At 44.3% G+C, this 20,947-nt stretch overlaps 1 protein-coding gene across 1 annotated transcript in view; it reads right to left on the bottom strand.

The window, feature by feature from the left end:
• Window positions 1-20,947, bottom strand: part of GRIA3 (glutamate ionotropic receptor AMPA type subunit 3) — a gene marked incomplete at its 5' end in the record, with an annotated part of 121,041 nt that overhangs the window by 56,814 nt on the left and 43,280 nt on the right. Inside the window, one exon of the mRNA XM_083372271.1 lies at window positions 9,188-9,375. Within this exon, the coding sequence (XP_083228397.1) occupies window positions 9,188-9,375 (188 nt within the window). The remainder of the gene's footprint in view (window positions 1-9,187; window positions 9,376-20,947) is intronic.

Here is a 20,947-nt window from a genome sequence, read left to right as displayed (position 1 = left end):
AGTTTTGCATGGGGCCTGTTTCACTCTCTCTCTTTTTAAAATTTCAAAAAAACCCAACAACAAACAAACCTTTTCCAAAAGGAAGAAGAAGAAGAAGAAGAAAGGAGGCAGCTGGAGTAGGAAGGTGAGGCAGAACGATGGAAATGAATGTCAGAAGTCGGGTTCCGTTTGATAAATGGGAGAAAGACCCCCCAACGTGCTTTTCCAGGAGGCAACTGGACTTCTGTGTTTTTCTTTAAAGACGTTTCGCTTCTCATCCCAGAAGCTTCTTCAGCTCTGACCGGATGGCAGGGAATGGAAGGATTCATATTCCTTGCAGACGGTTGGTCATATAAATCCTTCCATTCCCCGCCATCCGGCCAGATCTGAAGAAGCTTCTCTGATAAGAAGTGAAAGGTCTTCAAAGGAAAAACAAGAATGTCCAGTGGCCTCTTGAAAAAGCACCTTTGGGACAACCGTGACCTGGAGGACTGAGAATCTCCATAGACATAGGAGAAATAGCTTCTGAAAACCTGGTGTTTTTTTTTTCAATCGCGGGGTGGTGGGGGAGACAGCTTCTGCATCTCCAGAAATTATCCTTCATGTGTCATTCTCCTGCGGGGAGTTAAGTGGGAGCAATTTTATTTTATTTTTTTGCAGCTGGTCTTTGAATGCTTGCTACCCACACACAGATCAGCAGCTTCCCGCTTCTCGCCTGCCCTAAAGTTCAGTCACTCCCGTGGGTGAATGGAAAGCAAGCCATTAATTACTTTTCGCTGGCCAGCTCTGCCTGGATGGTGGGCAATGGAAGGATTTATATTCCTTGCAGACAGCTGGTCATTTGCCTTCTTTTAGAGGGTCGTTGAGGCCACTCGGAGGTTTACCTGTGTCCTTGGGGTCACCTGAGCAATGGAGGCAACCAGAGGCGTTCTTTCTTCACTTTCCAAATCGGCCGAGGTCAAGCACATCCTGGAGTTTCTTATTTCTCCTCTAGCGAGAGTGGGAAGTGTTTCTTAACCCTGACAGATTTATTTTTTTAATTTTTAATTTTTTTAATCCCATTTATATCCCGCCCTTCTCCGAAGACTCAGGGCGGCTTACAATCTAAGCACAATCAATGTGCTTAGCAATAGCCTTCATACTATGTATATGCCTGCTTATTAGGGCTTTCATAAACCACCCAAGCGGCATTATTACAAAGTCAGCTTAATTGCCCCCAACAATCTGGGTCCTCATTTTACCTACCTGGGAAGGATGGAAGGCTGAGTCAACCTTGAGCCTGGTGGGACTCGAACCTGCACTAATTGCAGGCAGCTGGTGTTACTTAAGGAGGCATTAGCCCACTGATCCACCAAGGCTCTTTTAAGATGAACGGACTTCATCTCCCAGAATCCCCCAGCCAGTTGAGGTCTAGCTGCCTTAAAATCAGTGACGGGATTCAGCCAGTTCGCACCACGTCGCCAGAACCGGTAGCTATTATTTTTGTTGCCCAGGCCCAGAATGGACTTCTGGAAGCGGCGGCCACACAGAGAACCGGGGTTGTTCACAAATTTGAATCCCACCGCTGCTTAAAATGGCTGAAGTTGAGAAGTATTGATATAAGGTGCTTGTCTTGTCTACTAGACTCTCTCTAGTCTACTAGAATCTCTCTCTCTACATTCTTGACTTTGTTTAGTGACTGTTTGAACTTAGAGCGGCCCTGAAAAAAGTGACTTATGATCGTTTTCCACACCTACGACCATTGCAGTGGTCACGGTCACGGACATGGTCTGTGGTTCTGGTCGTGGAGATGTGATCAAAATTCGGACGCTTGGCAACTGGCAGGCACTTGTGACATTTGAACTGTCCTAGTCACGTGGTGACTCTAGTGGATTAGGACGCTGAGCTTGTCAATCAGAAGGTCGGCAGTTTGGCGGGTCGAATCCCGAGTGCTGTGTAACAGACTGAGTGCCTGTTACTCGTCCCAGCTTCTGCCAACCTAGCAGTTCGAAAGCACGCAAAAATGCAAGTAGAAAAATAGGGACCACTACGGTGGGAAGGTAACAGTGTTCCGTGCACCTTTGGTGTCTAGTCATGCCGGCCACATGACCACGGAGACGTCCTCAGACAAGCACTGGCTCTTCGGCTTTGAAACGGAGATGAGCACCGGCCCCTAGAGTTGGAAACGACTAGCACGCATGTGCGGGGGAAACTTTACCTTTACTTTTAGAGTCACATGATCTCTATCGGTAACCTTCCCAGCTGGCTCCTGTCAAGCAAACTCAACGGGGGAAGCCAGACTGGCTTAACAACCTCATGATTCTCTTAAGAACTGCAGTGCTTCACTTACCATCCGTGGCCAAAAAGATCAGAAAGTGGGGTCAACTCACCTAACTTATGTCTTGCTTAGCAACAGAAATTTTGAGCTCAGCAGCGGTCATAAGTCAAGGACTACCTGTGTCCCTTTACTTTGCCTCTCCCATCTGCTTCCTTCCCTGCTGCAGATCGGGCTCATCGCAACCCTGTCTTGTGGTGTCCACATCACAAAGCTCCCCACACTTTGCAGAGCTTCTGCAAAAGCTAATAGATTTCCAGCAGAGATTCAAAGGGCTGCACACAGGATTAAACCACCTGGCTGCCACATGAGAAAAATGCAGCATTTCCAGGAGACGCGCAGCCCGTTTTTTATTTTATTTTATTTCATTTTCTCCAAACAGAACTCCAAGCTTAATGGAACCAAAAATAGTAGCTTTTTTTTTAAAAAAAAAAAAGAAAAACAGTCAGCCCATCCTTCTAGCTTAAGGCAAATGGCATGTAAATCATAGAAAATATCTTGAGGATCTGAAGGAAACGAGAGGCAGGCTTATCACAACCAATCAAACACAGTGGCTTCAAGCCCTCGGGAGCAAATGAATTTAACAATAATTTAATCATGGCTTCCCGCAGAACAGAAACACAGCAGAATGTGTATGTTGCTTCATCTGTTTGCACATTCTCATTTTTAAGACCAGAGAAAACGAGAGAGAGAGAGAGAGAGAGAGAGAGAGAGAGAGAGAGAGAGAGAGAGAGAGAGAGAGAGAGAGAGAGAGAGAGAGAGAGAGAGAGAGAGAGAGAGAGACTCTCCAGCTATTGCAGGAAGATTTGGTTGAGTGTCTCAGCTTTGCAGTCATATTTATCTTCAAGAGAGGAGAAGATAAACAAGGAGAAAGATCATCTTCTTCCTTCAGGAACAGCCTTAAAATATGATACTGTATAAAGCAAATTTAAGGCATCCCTGCTAGGAATGACAGAAGTTACTGCCAATACTACTCACTTGCTGTTAATACTGAGATTGAAAAACACAGATAGCTCAAGTTCTATCGCTGGAAAGTCCATCGTGGGTAGTTCAGGATCCATCATTCTCACTTTTATTAGGCAGAAGAAAACCTACTTTGTTGCAGAGACCAAAGGAGGAAGGGTTGTTGATTTTGACTGCTAGATCACCACCTCGCCTGCCCGCTACCGAATCTACCCTGAGGTTTGGGACTTCAACTTGATCTGAATCCAAGCTTGCTCTGGATTTGAATACAGTAACTCACACTTTCTAGTTCTAAAGAAGTCTTTCTGGAGCCCCCAACGTGAAATCTACATTCCATTTTAGTAAAAACAAATAGCTCTTTGCTATGGTGGCGAGGGGATTGAGATAAAGGTAAAGGTAAAGGTTGCCCCGCACATGCGTGCTAGTCGTTTCCAACTCTAGGGGCCGGTGCTCATCTCCATTTCAAAGCCGAAGAGCCAGCGCTTGTCCGAGGACGCCTCCGTGGTCATGTGGCCGGCATGACTAGATGCCAAAGGCGCACGGAACGCTGTTACCTTCCCACCGGAGTGGTCCCTATTTTTCTACTTGCATTTTTACGTGCTTTCGAACTGCTAGGTTGGCAGAAGCTGGGACGAGTAACAGGCGCTCACTCTGTTATGCGGCACTCAGGATTCAACCCACCAAACTGACGACCTTCTGATCGACAAGCTCAGCGTCCTAACCCACTGAGCCACCGCGTCCCTTTTGGGATTGAGATACTACCTATCTAATTCTCCAGAGGTTGTGTGAAGCATTAATTCCACAAACTCTCCTCTTTTTGATTATATTTGGGGGGGGGTGTTCCCCCTTCTCTTCAGTTGGGCAAATTCTGTTGGAAACTCGGGGGGAAAACAATCAGGATCCAGAGTTACCGTATAGCAGTATAGCTTGCATTATCAGCCCCCAACTAGCAAAAGATAGAACTTCAGAACATCCTGCTTCCCTCAAGTATCTTTAACCACAGAGATCTAAGCAGTGTTTGGAAATTATTTTATGCTGGAAAGAATGAAGCCGAAGTGTCAAGCGCAGGAAAATCAGAAGCCAAGGCATTATATACGTAATATAATGCTATCTATAAGAATCTGAACTACTAAGGGTCAAAGCAAATTGGTGGTAGATAAGTCAACAGAATTCAAGGTGGGCTGGACTTAGATCTCTTGTGGGTATGAAAGGAGACTGATGATGCTTTGGACCCCTCCCTTCTGCTCAGCCTGGTCATCTCCTACACAGAGCTTATGGCAGAATATGCCAAATTGTTCAGCCTAAGCTAACAAAACGTGACTTCTATTAGCCCCAAAGAAAATAGTTGCTCTTCAAGTTTCAACCAGGACCATCAGAAAGTCATGATCATAGACTGCAAATCCCTGGCTTTCTCAACTTGGATCCGAAATAAGCAGGCCTGACTCTACTTTTCCTTCTAGCTCCTAGTGGCTGCATGGAGAAGCCCTTGTAGTTTCCTTTGGCTCATTAGTAAGGTAAAGGTAAAGGTTCCCCCGCACATGCGTGCTAGTCATTTCCAACTCTAGGGGGCGGTGCTCATGTCCATTTCAAAGCCGAAGAGCCAGCATTTGTCCGAGGACGTCTCCGTGGTCATGTGGCCGGCATGACTAGACGCCAAAGGCGCACGGAACGCTGTTACCTTCCCACCGTAGTGGTCCCTATTTTTCTACTTGCATTTTTACATGCTTTAGAACTGCTAGGTTGGCAGAAGCTGGGATGAGTAACAGGCGCTCAGTCTGTTACACAGCACTCGGGATTCGACCCGCCAAACTGCCGACCTTCTGATCGACAAGCTCAGTGTCCTAACCCACTAATCCACTGCGTCCCTTTTTGTAATATTGTCCTCTTCAGAGATGAATTTTGACTTCCCAGTCTAGAGATGAAAATGACAACTAGTTGGCTTAATGTCTATGGAGATGCTCAGTCATCTAGATCATGGTTGTCTTAAAGGTCCTTTTTCGAAAGGCAAATGGACTTTGGTCTTCCTTGAAAGAGACGTTTCTCTTTCATCCAAAAAGCTTCTTCAGTTCAACCAGTCGGCTTCCATACCTATGAGAAGACTAGATTCTGGGTCTCCCTGCCTCCTATTCCTTTACCTTCACTACTAATTGCACACATTCTCATAGTCCCTGGGGTTTTCTTGGTGAGGTTTTGGGGAAGTGGTTTGCCATTGGCTGCTTCCAAGGGTCGAGAGAGAAAGACTGGCCCAAGGTCACCCAGTTGGCTTTCTGCTTAAGGCAGGACCAGAATTTACAGTCTCCCAGCTTCTAGCATGCTGCCTTAGCCATGATACCAAACGATCTCCTGAAGTTCTATCACTAGCCAAAGTGATAGAATCAGCAGGTGTTTAAGGGCATGGTCTACTAACTAAACAGTTGGAAGACTGAACACCAGGCACAACAAATGTGTTCCCATCCAATGAAATGGAAGACAAATCAACCTTAGTTGCCAGTCTGCATTTATTCCACTCCCCAAAAGCAAGGAATAAAAGTTTCCAGAACACCCAAGAGTTGTAGGCTAAAGAAGAGGGGGGGGGGGAGAAACTCAACTTCTTTCATAACTGCTGCCAAAAAAAAGTACACAGCTATGTCCATGTAATCACTAGGAGGTAAGCTTAACTGGCAAGCTTAACTTATCCTCTTTTATCTTCCTTCTACCTGGAGCAGTGATTATTACCCATTGCAAATGTGAAACTTTTGCTTTTAGAAAAAGAATGGTAGGCATTTTCCACTAAACCGTATAGCAAACACATCTTCTTACTGGTGTTATATGTGAAATAATTTTCCTTGGCAGAATAGGTCTATACCTGCAAACACTATGGTAGTATTTTGAATCTTGTGCACAGCATAAATGAGCTACGTTTATAACTGTTAAGTCAAATCTCCCAGAGAGACGTTGGTGCTCAGAATGATAGGTAGTCCTTGACTTACAAGAGTTCATTCAGTGACCATTCAAAGTTACAACGGCCCTGAAAAAAAGTGACTTATGGCCATTTTTCAAAGTTACGACCTTTGTAGGCTCCCAATGATCACGTGATCAAAATTCAGAGGCTGGACAACTGGCTCATATTTACGACCGTTGCGGCATCCCAAGGTCAGGAGATCCCCTTTTGCGACCCTCTGACAAGCCACGTCAGTGGGGAGAAGCCCAATTCATTTAAGAGCTGGGTTACTAATTTATCAAGTGCCGTGATTCAGTTAACAACGGTGGCAAGAAAGGTCGCAATACGGGGCAAAATTCACTTAACAAATGTCTCACGTGACAACAGAAATATTGGGTTCAGTCACATTAGGCAGTTTTGAAGGATATATAAAAATGGAGCTCTCTGGTAGGGTTTGAGCTGACTATCAGTTTCACCTCTGTTCTGTGAAGATGTAGATCAGTTTTTCTCAACCTTGGGAATTTTAAGACGGATGGACTTTAACTGTCAGATTTCCCCATCTAGCAATGCCCACCGGGGGAATTCTGGGAGTTGAAGTCCAAACATCTTTAAGTTCCTAAGGTTGAGAAACCCAGATGTAGACCAGATGTGCCCAATTGCTAACAAGTGCTAACTTTTTGCACTCCAACCCCAGAAGAAATAATATCTTCGACTTGGTAATAATAGGTTTTTTTTTTGCAATCTTATTGCTTACTGCAAAATGTAAACCAGGCATCCGAGTTACTGAAGGAGATTAATCCTAAAGCTTAATTGGAAACTGAATGCTGTCAAATCATTCCTTCCAATTTATTTATAACGGAGAAGACTCGCTGATCATTGCCCCCAGTCAATTATATCACTGACTTAAAATGAATTTCCTAATGTTGGATGACGTTCCAGGCTGCAGTTCCTCAGAACGAAAGTTTTGCTGAATAAAATTGATGCAGTTGGGCTGTCCATATTTTACTTCCAGATAATTCCATGACATAAAGCTGGAGTTAGGTTTATTTATAACTGCAGCATGTCTGGTGCTTCACAAAACAGTAGGGACTGGCCCCCTATGCAGTGAGTTTATAAAATATTTAAACCATCCATAAATAATGTTTCAACCCATTTGCCACCTAGAATATTTAAACTTTTTATAAATATTTTCCACCCGGTGACATCCTGGCTTGCCAGCGAGCTAATTTTAAAAATAAAGGGGTTGTTTTCCTTTTTTCCTCCTACCTTAAGACAATAATCCATTGTAGCTGATGTATGCACAGATCGGAAATTTATACACTGAGATACAAGCGCCATGCAATCCAAGCGCAACTCTTATGAAATGAAATTAGAAATTAGAATTTTTCCTCCACTGGTGTGCAAGAGTTGAAAAGATCTTGGGTAGGAGAAGAGAGCCCGGGGGCACAGTTCCTTTGAAAAGCCAGTGAAGTATGAGCCTTTAAATGGCCTTTAAAACTCTTTATGGCATAGGTCCAGGATATTGGTTAGGTGGCTCAATGGTTAAGATGCTGAACTTGGCAGCTGGAAAGCTGGCAACCCAGGTTCAAGACCCAAGCTCCTCTTGACGAATGGGTGAGCTCCCGTCCTCATCTCTGCTCCTGCCAACCTAGCAGTTCAAAAGCATGCCTGTGTGAACAGATAAATAGGTACCACTTCCTCCCTCCCTCCCTTCCTTCCTGTTGTGATTCAGCGTCAGCCTGTGGTTTCGGCAGCTGAATCGGACAATTCTGAGGAGGGGGAGGAGGAGGAGGGGTTTGGAGAGCCTTTGGTTGCAGATGCATCACAGAGCTCTCAGCCAGGCCCCTCCCATCTTGTTCCTCCTCAGACCCAGCTGTGTGAGCCTAAAAGATTAGATGAAGACGATCCACAGCTGGCTTTGTTCAAGGACACTCGAAGCAGGAGGCAGACAAGCGGAAGTGAACAAAGAAAAGCAATGAGGCACCTCGGGAGGAGGCAAAGAGAAGCCACGCCCTGAGACTGTTGTTTAAAAGGGGAATGTGTGGGAGGTGCTGGTTGCTGAAGGCAACTGTTTGAAGAGCTTCTGATATAGTCTCGGTCTGTATTTGTTTTACTCTGTTTTGAACTGTTTCTTTTAGTTTTTGCAAATAAATTTGGTTGGCTTAATTCCAGCCTATTGAATATAACAAAGGGGTTGTCCCTGACATTTCTGCAGGGCCGGTTGTAGGCTGGAACAGAACACTTCCTTCCTTCCTTCTTTCCTTCCTTCCTTCCATTTATTGGCTGCCTGTTTTACTACAGGGTAACTCGGTCATGCTGTTTTCTTACTTTTTTTACTGGCATACTATATAATCAAAACTGCAACTGAGTTGTGGTGTTTTCAGAAGGATAAGGATTTGAGGAAGAGATTTCTCAAAGGCCAGATCTCCATTTTCCTTTCCAGTCCATAAAACGTTGGTGACAAGATGCTGGATCTGAGAAGAGGGAGCCTCAGAGACATGTTCCAGGTGATTCATTGTTTCCTGCATGGCTACTGTGCACTCCTCGCGGTGTTTCCAAATCTCTACCAGCCTTGGGGTTAACCACACTGACTTTCCACCCCCTGCTTCTCTATTCCAGATACTACTAATGGGAGTTGAAGTTGAATGGGCTGACCTTTGCTAGAATGTGGAGCTGAGTACCCAGCTGAAAAGAGTATCGAGGGCTAATCACAGTGGAACATGCATCCAAGGGTAAGAGACAAAACAGAGAAATTACTCCAGATGCCTTGCTCAAAGGGCAAACATTCCTGATGCGGTTCAGGTGCAAAAAGGGAAGGGAAGCAACAACAAATGTCTCTCAAAACAGCAACAGTGACTCTCCTTTGAGGAGGACCGGGAACATTTAAATAAAAGCAGGACATTCTTTGCCTCATCCAGACGATGCTCCCTAAGGCAATGGGCAAAGTTCATCATAAGGAGTAATGCAAGAAATATGCCCGACCAAGAAGCAAAACCATGGCTGGCGCTCACCTGTTCCATAATGACGTTTATTCTTTCCACTTCGCAATCTATCAAGTATTTCTTCTCTTGCCGTTTGTCCATTTCCTCAATGATTGCCTTAAACTCCTGAACATCTTTGATGCTTCCCACCGATCGGGCCGTCACTTGCCAATTATTTTGCACAGCAGCTTCCATAATAGCCTGGAGGATGGAAAAACCTAGGGCAAAGGAAAACAAGAGGGTGAGAGGCGTTAAAATAAATGGGAACTCAACTTTTTGGTTTTAAAGGAACCCTTACTTAGAAGAATTGATCACCATGAAATCTGACCCTAGGCAGGGGAGTTAAAAACAATCCCTTCCTCCAGTTGGAGGCTGAGCATGAGTGCTCTAAGTAGTAAAGCACTAGTAAAGCCAAGCAGAAACAGCAAAACAGATATGATAAGCATCCAAGTCTTAATTTTTTGATAGCAACTACCAGAACATAGATAGGAATAGGTGACTGCATGTTCTCCAGATAGCAATAGCCCTAACAATAGCACTTAGACTTACAAATTGTTTCATAGGGCTTTACAGCATCCTCTGAGTAATTTGCAGAGTCAGCATATTGCCCCTAATAATCTGGGTCCTCGGAAAAATGGGAGGCTGAGTCAACCTTGAGCCGGTCAGGATTGAAATCCGGGCAGAAGGAAGAAAGGAAGGAAGGAAGGAAGGAAGGAAGGAAGGAAGGATAACAATAACACTTAGACTTATATAGCACTTCATAGTGCTTTTAACCTTGAGCCAGTCAGGATCGAACTCCTGGCAGTGGCAGAGTTAGCCTGCAATATTGCATTCTAACCACTGCGCCACCAAGCAGTGGTGGACACCAGCTTCACCATCCCTTACCATTGATCACGCTATCTAGGACTGGGTAGGAATTAAAGTCCCAAATGTCTGGAGGAAACAAAGATGCTTTAATCTGGTATTCCTCCTGACTTACCCTTCCATCACAGTCCTTCCTAGGTTACCTAGACTTCCCAAACTGGAGCAGAATGAGAAGCAATGAAAGGCTTTAAAATGGCACAGACTACATTCCCAAATGTAGGAAAATGCCAATTAAGTTATTACAGTGAATATCCAAGGCATAAAAATACCCTGTGCTTTCACCGAGATTCTTTTTTTTTAATTTCATGTGGTGCGTTTAAAAAAAAAAGGTAATCATATTAAATAACACTTCTAAAGCTCCCATTAAGGTAATATTGACTCATTTAGCCATTTCAACAGAGCAGAAAGTAAGCGGGGAAGGAACAAAGAGGGTCACAGTGGGAAGTTTACGCTTGCAAGTGGGCAATTCATTTCTCATGAACAATGGAGGCTGGGATTTAAGCAGACTGAGTCAAACTCTGGAGAGCTGACTGCAGAGCAACTGGGAAAGTGTAATTTCTCCTTTGAAGGCTATCTATCTGGAAGCTTCCTTCCTTCCTTCCTTCCTTCCTTCCTTCCTTCCTTCCTTCCTTCCTTCCTTCCTTTCTTTCTTTCTTTTTCTTTCTTTCTTTCTTTCTTTCTTTCTTTCTTTCTTTCTTTCTTTCTTTCTTTCTTTCTTTCTTTCTTTCTTTCTTTCCTTCCTTCCTTCCTTCCTTCCTTTCCTTCCTTCCTTCCTTCCTTCCTTCCCCTCTCCTCTTCCTCCTCCTCCTCCTCCTCCTCCTCTTTTTCCAAAAATATAAACCCACTTTTATTCTTGCTAGGATAAGTTAGGCACGCAATGGCCTTTTCTGTTGGCACTGCCAGTCCCTTGGCAAACCCAAAGCATCACCTGGTACCACACAAGAACAACATTTAAGATTCAGGACACTTCCATTCTAGGGGCAGCCCAATTTTGTCTGAGTATCTTTCCTCCTTTCTCTTACTCGGTCCAGAAAGTTTAATTCTCCTCTTCTCTGTCCATTCACCCAGAGAAATTTTCTTGGACTGGATTAATGGGGTTTGCCCTTCCCGCTCTACTATGATACTAGACTTCAGGACTGGGTGGTTAAAAGTATTACTTCCTAAAAAGGGGCTGCAGTCACAGGTTTTGTGAAGCGTCAAGAAATGCAGATGGGTTGCAGGGAGCCACACAACAAATTGTAGGCAGAGTAGGACCAAGATAAACAGGTTGCAGTAAGTGAATGTGCTTATATCCTGTCCATTGAATAATTCTCCCCTTATAACAGAGGTCCCCAACCTTTTGGGCAGCAGGGACCCGTTCTGTGGAGAGAGGTTTTTCTGCGGACTGGTGGGGGCGTGGTTTTGTGTGCTGCCTGCACCCCACGGATGGGATTTTGCTTCTTTGTGCAGACCGGTTGCTGGCATGCTGCGGCCCGGTACTGGTCCACGGACTCGGGGTTGGGGACCCCTGCCTTATAGGACATTCAAAGTTAGAACTCTGTTGCCTGTTGACACAGACCGTTTCTCTGCTACCACGAGGTTATCATTTTCCCATGCAAGGATGGGGTGTCTTTTGTTCAGCTGACGTTGTCATTGCTAGTCCCACTGACTGGAGATGAGAGAAGTTGCAGATTTATGGAGCTGACTCATGCCTTGTCATGTCTCAGCTAGACTACTGTTATTTAACTTTCTCCTGACCTCTCCTTGAAGATGATGGAGAAGATATGCTAAAAGACAAACCACCCGAATATTTCATATCTCATCTGGATGTATTCAGAGGTCTTACTGACTACAGGGAATCCCGCCTGGCAACTTTTTCACAGTTTAGTACTGAGGTGGGATTTCACCCTGAGGTGCTAACAGATCCCTTTGCAAAAGGGATCCAGTCCCCTGCTCTTTGAAGTGCAGCCTATTTCAAATGATAACTTTTGAGCAGAGTTTTCAGGCTCCTTTAATGATGCCTTCTTAGATCTTCGTGAGTTGCACTTTATTACCTCACAATTAACACATGTGGTGCTTGGGAATGCAGTCCGTCTTCCCCACTCTCCAGAGAAGGGCAAAACAGAAGATTTACATATGTATATATAATACAATGAATTCAGTCTTCCTTAACATCGTATTTTACAAAGATGGCTGCGATGTGTGAGACAAGATTACAATTCCGCTACATGTCAGAGAATGAGTAAGTACAAGGCTTGGTTACTCATCAGCTTACAAATGACTCATTTGATAGCTGAAAACTCTGAGTGCAATTAAAGTAGAAATTTACATCTTTTTTTTTAAACCAAGGGGAAAAAGATTGCTGTTTTACTGTTTTACTTTAAAAGTGTTGAATATTGTACTTCTTATCCTTCAAATGAAGTTGAAGGCCCATGATTCTTAAAAATGAAGACGTGATCACCCACGAAATGCAAGATTACCATGCAAATGTTCCTGAAAAGCTTCAGAATCCTCCATAAAAATTTAGTGTTTAGGATCTGGAATAGATACTACAGGTAGTCCTCAACTCACTTAGTGACCATTCAAAGTTACACTGGCACTGGAAATAATGACATAGGACTGTTGTTCAGACTTATGGCCATTATAGTATCCCCATGGTCACATGATCAAAATTTAGACACTTGGCAACTGACTTGTCTTTATGATGGGTTGCAGTGTCCCTGGAGTCATGTGATCACCTTCTGATCCATAAAGTCAATGGAGAAGCTAGATTCATTTAACAATTGGGCCACTGACTTAATAGCGGTGGTTCACTTAACAGCTATGGCAAGAAAGGTCGTAAAATGGGGCAAAATTCACTTAACAAATGTCTCACTTAGCAACCGAACCTTTGGGGCTCAATTGTGGTCATAGGCCGAGGACAGCCTGTACTTCATTGACGTATTTTTGTAATAATTATTTATTGCTACCCCATCTTTGTTACGGTTATAAATAACTCAAGGTGGTGACTAAAGCTAATATTCCTTCCTCCTATTTTCCCCACAATAACAATCCAGTGTGGTGGAGAGAGTAGCTGGCCCCCAAATCAGCCATTTGTCTGACATGGTATAGGGCAGGGGTCGGCAACCTCGGCTCTTTTATGACTCGTGGACTTCAACTCCCAGAATTCCTGAGCCAGCTATGCTGGCTCAGGAATTCTGGGAGTTGAAGTCCACGAGTCATAAAAGAGCCGAGGTTGCCGACCCCTGGTATAGGGCAAGGCTCTTTTATGACTCGTGGACTTCAACTCCCAGAATTCCTGAGCCAGCGTGGCTCAGCTTGGAAACCTCTCCCTTTCCCCTCAGCATGGCTGGCTCAGGAATTCTGGGAGTTGAAGTCCACGAGTCATAAAAGAGCCAAGATTGCCTACCCCTGGTATAGGGTCTCCTGCTTGACCAGGCTGTCGGACTAGAAGACCTCCAAGGTCCCTTCCAACTCTGTCATTATATCATTCTGAAGTTCCACACAATTATGGAAGAACTAGGAACCTGAAGAAGTACTTGGACAGGAACGATATAAGTACAGCTACTCTCTTAGGCTAAACAACATCTACTTGTTCAGGAGCAGCCAAGTTGAAGGACATTTGCTCTTTTTGTCACAAGTTGACGTGCCTCCACCCCTTGCCAGCAAGATAGAAGGAATTGTCTGTTTTCTTGAGATAATGTATCTCATACTCTCAGGCACCAGGCTGAGTCTTCTGAACAGGATTTGGGTTTGGTTTTATTTTTCTTTCTTTAACTTCCAAGGGCCAGAGTGGACAATATCAGGGATGTGGTGACATCATAGCAGGAGCAGGATTTATTTTTGCTGCCATTTGGTGAAGGCTGGAGAGCTTAATCCGAGTAGAGATGCAAAGATTATTCCGGGTTTGATTTATATTTTAGAGAGAAGGAGGGGGAGAGAGAGAGGGAGAGATTGGGGGAAAGGAAAGGTCGGTGCTGATGTTCAGCATTGTACCCAGATATCAAAAATGTGACTTTGGAGGCACCTCAAATGATAAAAATGGGCAGGGTCTTCATGCGACCTACAGGATAACAGAGTTGGAAGGGACTTTGGAGGCCTTCTAGTCCCACCCCTTGCTCAGGCAGGAACCCTTATACCATTTCAGACAAATGGTTGTCCAATCTCTTCTTGAAAACTTCTAGTGTTAGAGCATTCACAACTTCTGGAGGCAGGTTGTTCCACTGATTTAATTGTTCTCACTGTCAGGAAATTCCTCCTTAGTTCTAGGTTGCTTCTCTCTTTGGTTAGTTTCCATCCATTGCTTCTCGTCCTGCTTTCAGGCACTTTGGAGAAGAACTTGACTCTCTCTTCTTTGTGGCAGCCCCTGAGATACTGGAACACTGCTGTCATGTTCCCGCTAATGTTTGTTGATTTCTCCTGATGTTGCTATATCTATTGTCCAGGCAGGATTTTAGGCTGGTTTGGAGAAGGAACCTGAGTTATTCTGCAAGGACACTCTCTCTCTGGCACAACCTTCTATCATGCAAAAATATGACATCCATTGATACTTGCTATGAAGAGCTCACAACATACTCGTCAATTTGGCAAGTGCAAAATCACAAAGGAGAGGCTGGGGGAAGCAAAACACACTGGTGTTGGCTGGCGCCCGAAGTGGAGATGCAAATGAGGATATGCCAGCTCCTGTTTATGTATTTATGTAAGGAAAATGGATCTAATTAGGAATCCTGCAGTTAGCAATTAGAGGGTTGGAGGACAATCCCAGGGTCGCCGGGGGAGACAGTTGATGGCTGTTCTGGGAAGGCTGAAAGCTTGAAGTCAAGAACTGCAAAGCTCTGTAATCAGGTAGCTTTCAGCAGGAGGTAAGCAGCTGAAGTCTGCTGAAAGATCTTCAAAAGATACATCCAAAGAAAGGCCAAAAAAAAGAGTTGATTGAGTGAGTTACAAAACATCTCCCTTATTTGTCAAAGTTCTCCTTGTTCTATTTTTTAGAGAAGACTCGGATTCCCTTCTATGAAAGTTTTTTAATGTTACATTTGCAATTTTAGGGGCAAGTCTTCCTTCCTTCCTTCCTTCCTTCCTTCCTTCCTTCCTTCCTTCCTTCCTTCCTTCCTTCCTTCCTTCCTCCCTCCCTTCCTTCCCTTCCTCCCTTCTTTCCTTCCCTTCCTTCCTTCCTCTCTCCCTCTCTCCTTCTCTTCCCTCCCTCCCTCCTTTCCTTCCTTCCTTCCTTCTTTCCTTCCTCCCTCCCTCCCTTCCCTCCCTCCCTTCCTTCCTCGCTCCCTCCTTCCCTTCCCTTCCCTTCCTTCCTTCCTCTCTCCCTCTCTCCTTCTCCTCCCTCCCTCCTTTCCTTCCTTCCTTCCTTTCTTCCTTCCTCCCCTTCTCCTTTTCCTCCTCTTCCTCCTCCTCCTCCCTCCCTCCCTCCCTCCCTCCTTTCCTTTCTTCCTTCCTCCCCCCTTCTCCTCCTCCTCCTCCTCCTCCTCCTCCCCCTCCATCCCTCCCTACCTCCTTTCCTTTCTTCCTTCCTCCCCCCTTCTCCTCCTCCTCCTCCTCCCCCTCCATCCCTCCCTACCTCCTTTCCTTTCTTCCTTCCTTTCTTCCTTCCTCCCCCCTTCTCCTCCTCCCTCCCTCCCTCTCTTCCTTCTTTCCTTCCTTTTCTTGGAGGATCTCCACAACAGGAGAGAAGATGCAAGTTAAAACAGAAAGACCCAGTTGGGTCAAGGTGTCCCCATCTTGGACCAATACAGGTGGGCCTCACACTCAAGTCTCCAGGTTGCCATGAACTTCACTGGGTGGCTTTAGACCTCTCTCAGTCTATTCTACGTCACGGGATTATTAAAGGGATGAAATAAAAGGGAGAACAGACAAACATAGACTCAGCGGGCTTGACAACTCTTATTTTATTTTTCTCAAAATTTCTCCTATAATCCCCAGTGGCCCTGCTGGCTGAAAATACAGGAGCTGTAATCTGATATTCCATGACCGATTAGGAAGGCAGCATTAGATTCGGATTCAACTGAGTTGACCTTAAATTGACCTTAATGGAGCCCAACATTTCTTTGGTTATGTGAGACATTTGTTAAGTGACTTTTGCCCTGTTTTACGACTTTCCTTGCCTCAGCTGTTAAATGAATCACTGCAGTTGATAAGTTAGTAACCCGGTTGTTAAGTGGATCCGGCTTCCCCATTGGCTTTGCTTGTCAGAAGGTCACAAAAGGGGATCACGTGACCCCCCCAGGACGCTGCGACCGTCATGAATGTGAATCAGCTACCAAGTGAGTGAATTTTGATCGTGTGAATCTAAAAAGAGATGTTGATGGACATTTGATCTCCATTGATCTCATTTTACAGTCTATCCATCCTTCGTCAGATGGATTCCCAGCAGCTCAGCTAAAATCCGGAGCAATTCCAAATCCCCACTTACAATGAGCTTTCCTTCCATTGCATCATCTGTACATTTGTAATATTTTTTCGATAATTTGGATTCAAACTCTAGTTCACTTACATGGCTCAGTGGAATCTCTTTCACACCAGATGCAGTAAGGAACGATTAATGCATTTCATACTGGCAAAAATATGCAACAAAAGTGTAATAAATAAAAATAATTTCAAATCATACATCATCTGAAATTACTTACCGAGCAAATTAATTTTTTTGTACTTGTGCTTGCATAATGCTAGATAGCTCTTTTAAAAAATTAAAGTCCCCCAACCGCTGAGTTTAAATAATGATAAACATTATTCCTTTGAAGAAACAATCAGAGGAGATTATGGTAATCAAGCCAGGAATAGAAATTCATACAAAGTATGAATTTCTGTGTTACTGTGTCTTAGATAAATGTCCTAGAAAAATCAAATATTAGGCTATCGGAATTGTCTTCCTATGTCATCAAAAGTGCCTTGATGTTTAACCTTCATCAGCAATGATTTAAAAATACATACTTTCCTTCTTACTAAGCTGTGACTGTGCTTAATACATACCTTTTGAAACTATCCCAAGCAAATAAAAGAACTTTTTGCTTCTGAGAATTTTCATTTAAATAAGTTTTTTTTAAAAAAAAAGATACCCAGTTTTAAAGAGCAGTTGCTACAAATAGTTTTCCTTAGGGAGCATTTTATTCTTTAGCAATCAGGTTTGCACTGGCAAGATCAAATATTTTCTCTCTGTGTCTCTCTCTCTCTCTCTCTCTAGCATGTATGGCTGTATTCCATATTAATCAACCTGTAATTAAAGTGCCATGAAATTTAAATGAGCTATTCACATCTGAGTGACAATCAAGATCTATTTTTTGCACAATATAGATAAATACAAACCGGTGATTCATATTCATTTTAAGAGGTGTGGGTCAAACATGAAACTTTAGATTATGAACACACATACGCACCCACTGCACGAATCCTAGCAGTGAGAAGGTGGTTCAGAGGGTACAATATACACACGGAACAACTTCAGCGACTAAAGAAGCTGCTTTTTTTCCCCCTGGATTCTTGAAACTCCTTCATTTCAACCCCAGGAAAACACGTATTTACTTTGACAAGTCGTATTGGTGTGCATGTCGTGGTGATCCTAAATTGGTTTCCCCTGTTTGAATCTCAATCACTGCATTGAATAATGAAGGCCAAAATATATACCCCTTAATTTGGGGTAGAGTCGGGGTGACCGGATGGAGCTGAGCGTTTGCTGGGCGGAGGCCCTTCTTGACACCTATGTGCAACAGATACCTTCTCCTTGTGTCCTGAGAAGGAAATATCTGTTGCTACCTAGGATTGAACTCTCAGCTTTCTGAGTGGGAGGCAACTGACTTCACCACTAGGCTACTATACCACTCCTGATCGATCTGTCTGTCTGCCTATAAATCTATCTATCTATCTATCTATCTATCTATCTATCTATCTATCTATCTATCCATCCATCCATCCATCCATCCATCCATCCATCTATCTATCTATCTATCTATCTATCTATCTATCTATCATCTATCTATCTATCTATCTATCTATCTATCTATCTATCTATCTATCTATCTATCTACCTATCCATCCATCTATCTATCTATCTATCTATCTATCTATCTATCTATCTATCTATCTATCTATCTATCTGTCTGTCTATCTATCTATCTACCATCTATCCATTCATCTATCCATTCATCTATCTATCATCTATCTATCTATCTATCTATCTATCTATCTATCTATCTATCTATCTATATCTTTCTTTTTCTATCCATCCATCTATCTATAAATCTATGTATCTATCTATAAATCTATCCATCTATATATGTGTATGTACATATGTATGTATGTACATATGTATACTGTATAGCAGACATGTCAAACACAAGGCCCGGGGGCCGGATCTGGCCCACAAAGCCATCCTGGAAACAGAGAAAGAAAGGCTGCCACTTCCTTGGCCCTGGCCCAGAGACCCTCCTTCTACCAGAGACCCTCAGATCTTTCCCACTCCTGCCCAGGCCCCCATAGGCACCCTTGATGCGAACGATGTAGAGCTGGCCATGCCCACCCAGTAGGCCATATGCACTCCAGCTACGCCCACCCAGTAGGCCACGCCCACCCTGGCCATACCCACCCGGCCCCCTGAGGGCAACCGCAATGCTGATGCAGCCCTCAATGAAATTGAGTTTGACACCCCTGCTGTATAGCTATAAATCAGGCAAAAATGACAGCCATCAAAACAACGCAAATCTGCAAACACAAATGGGCCCATCAGTTTGATGGGCCAATGCAAACTGAAGGATGGTCGATCACAACAAAGGCAACCACACTTCCCTCAATTGCCAACTGATGTAAAGAGCCCACGTCAATGGTATAAAAGCACGGCTGATCCAGGAACATTCACCTGGACATTCTCCAAGAGAAAAGAGTTGCACAAAAAAAGGGTCACCATGCGACAAGGAGAGCTGGCGGGCTCTGCAATTCTTTCTGTTCATTTCTTTGATAAATGGGAGAGGGACGTTTAATGCAGCGGGGTCAGGAACTTCTCATCTATCATTTGGAGTTCACCGACAGGAAAACGAATGCCATGCATCCACTTGGATCCACTGAGAATGGGCCATGAAGTTTATAGCCCATTTCCCTTTTAATGCAGGCCGGCAAGAACATTCCCAGAATCCATTTGCTTCCTCATTCTTGTCTCTGCTTTTTCCACACTCAAAGCTTCTGCACAAAGAATTGTGTTCTCCCCTCTTAGCCTGGAATGACTGGGATCAAGATGAATAACCAATCGAGAGGGCTCCATGGCTTAAATCTTCAGTTTAAATAATCAAAACTCTTCTCACTTAGGGTATCGATCTTGATCAATTTGCCATTTGTACACATGTCGCTATCTGAAAGTTGTTCTCGGATTCTCTCCCCGTAATTTATTATCCAGCAAGCTGAGAAACGCACCCTCGAGAGAGCCTTGCAGAAGATGATATTATTGTAGTTAATTCAAGAGAAGAGCTCAACGGAAATTAACTTGTGAGCAAGCAGGCTGAGCATCGGCTCTAGCCCCGTGGACCTCGAATGGTGCCACCCTTGCAAGGTAGTTCAGATAAGAAGCACCCACAGGAGTAAATGTCTGTGGAGATTCTCAGTCATCCAGGTCCAGGTTGTCCCAAAGGGGCTTTTTCAAAAGCCCACTTGTTTTTTTTCCTTGAAGAGGTTTCGCTTCCCTATCCCAGAAGCTTCTTTGGTTCTGACTGAACGGTGGAGAATGGGAGGATTTATATTCCTTGCAGTCATAAATCCTTCCATTCTCCATCATTCGATCAGAACTGAAGAAGCTTCTGGGATAGGGAAGTGAAATGCCTTTGAGGAAAAAGAAAGAAAATCCAGCTGCCTTTTGAAAAAGCACCTTTGGGATCCCCTGGGGTACCAGCTCTATCTTGATTGTAGAGTTACGTTATTGTTCTATACCAGCCTGCTACCGGCCCTGCAGATAAGGCAGGGACAACCCTTTTACAAGAAGGCAAGAGGCTGGAACTAAGCCTGCCAAATTTATTAACATAAAAACATAAACAGAGCAAAGAGAGCAAACACGAACCATGAAACAGGAACTATTCAAGCGGTTGCCTTCAGCAAACCAGCCCTCCCACGCATTCCCCTTTTATACAGTTCAGGGCGTGGCTTCTCTCTGCCTCCTTCCGAGGTGCCCCATTGCCTTCCTCTGTTTATTCCTGATTGACTGCCTCCTGCGTCGGGCATCTTTGAACAGGGCCAGCTGTGGGTCATCTTCATCCACGCTGTCAGGCTCACACAGCTGGGTCTGCGTCGTGACCAGGTGGGAGGGGCCTGGCTGAGGGCTCTCATCAGCAAGCTCTCCAACCCCCTCAGCAACCTCTCCAACACCCCCCTCCTCCTCCTCTGAATCATCCGACCCAAATGCCGAACCCACAGGCTGACCCTGAATCACAACAGTTATCAAAATCTGGCAAGTGAGAAAGTACCCCACTCCCCTCTCTATTGAACAGTCAAAGAAAGAAGGCAGGGTCCTTTTTGAAATATTTGTCACACCTCCATTTCTTCTGTGGGCTAAGCTACCTCTTATCTGACAGTTGCCTGGTGGCCCAGTGGGTAGAATGCAGCAGTTCAGCAGTTTTAGTCTCACCAGCTCTAGCTTGACTCAGCAGTCCATCCTTCTGAGGTCGGTAAATTTGGGGGCAATATGCTGACTCTGTAAAAAGGCTTAGAGAGGGCTCTAAAGCACAATGAAGTGGTATATAAGTCTAAGTGCTATTGCTATTGCTAACTCTGCCCACTGCCTGGAGTTTAATTCTCACTGGCTCAAGGTTGACTTAGCCTTCCATCCTTCTGAAGTCAGTATAATGAAAACCCAGATTGTTGGGGGCAATAGGCTGACTTTGTAAACCATTTAGCGAGGGCTGTAAAGTGCCATGAAGTGGTGTATAAATCTTCCTTCCTTCCTTCCTTCCTTCCTTCCTTCCTTCC

This window comes from Vipera ursinii, assembly GCF_947247035.1.
Source record: "Vipera ursinii genome assembly, chromosome: 12".
Lineage (NCBI taxonomy): Eukaryota > Metazoa > Chordata > Lepidosauria > Squamata > Viperidae > Vipera > Vipera ursinii.
This window is presented reverse-complemented; position numbering and strand designations above follow the sequence as displayed.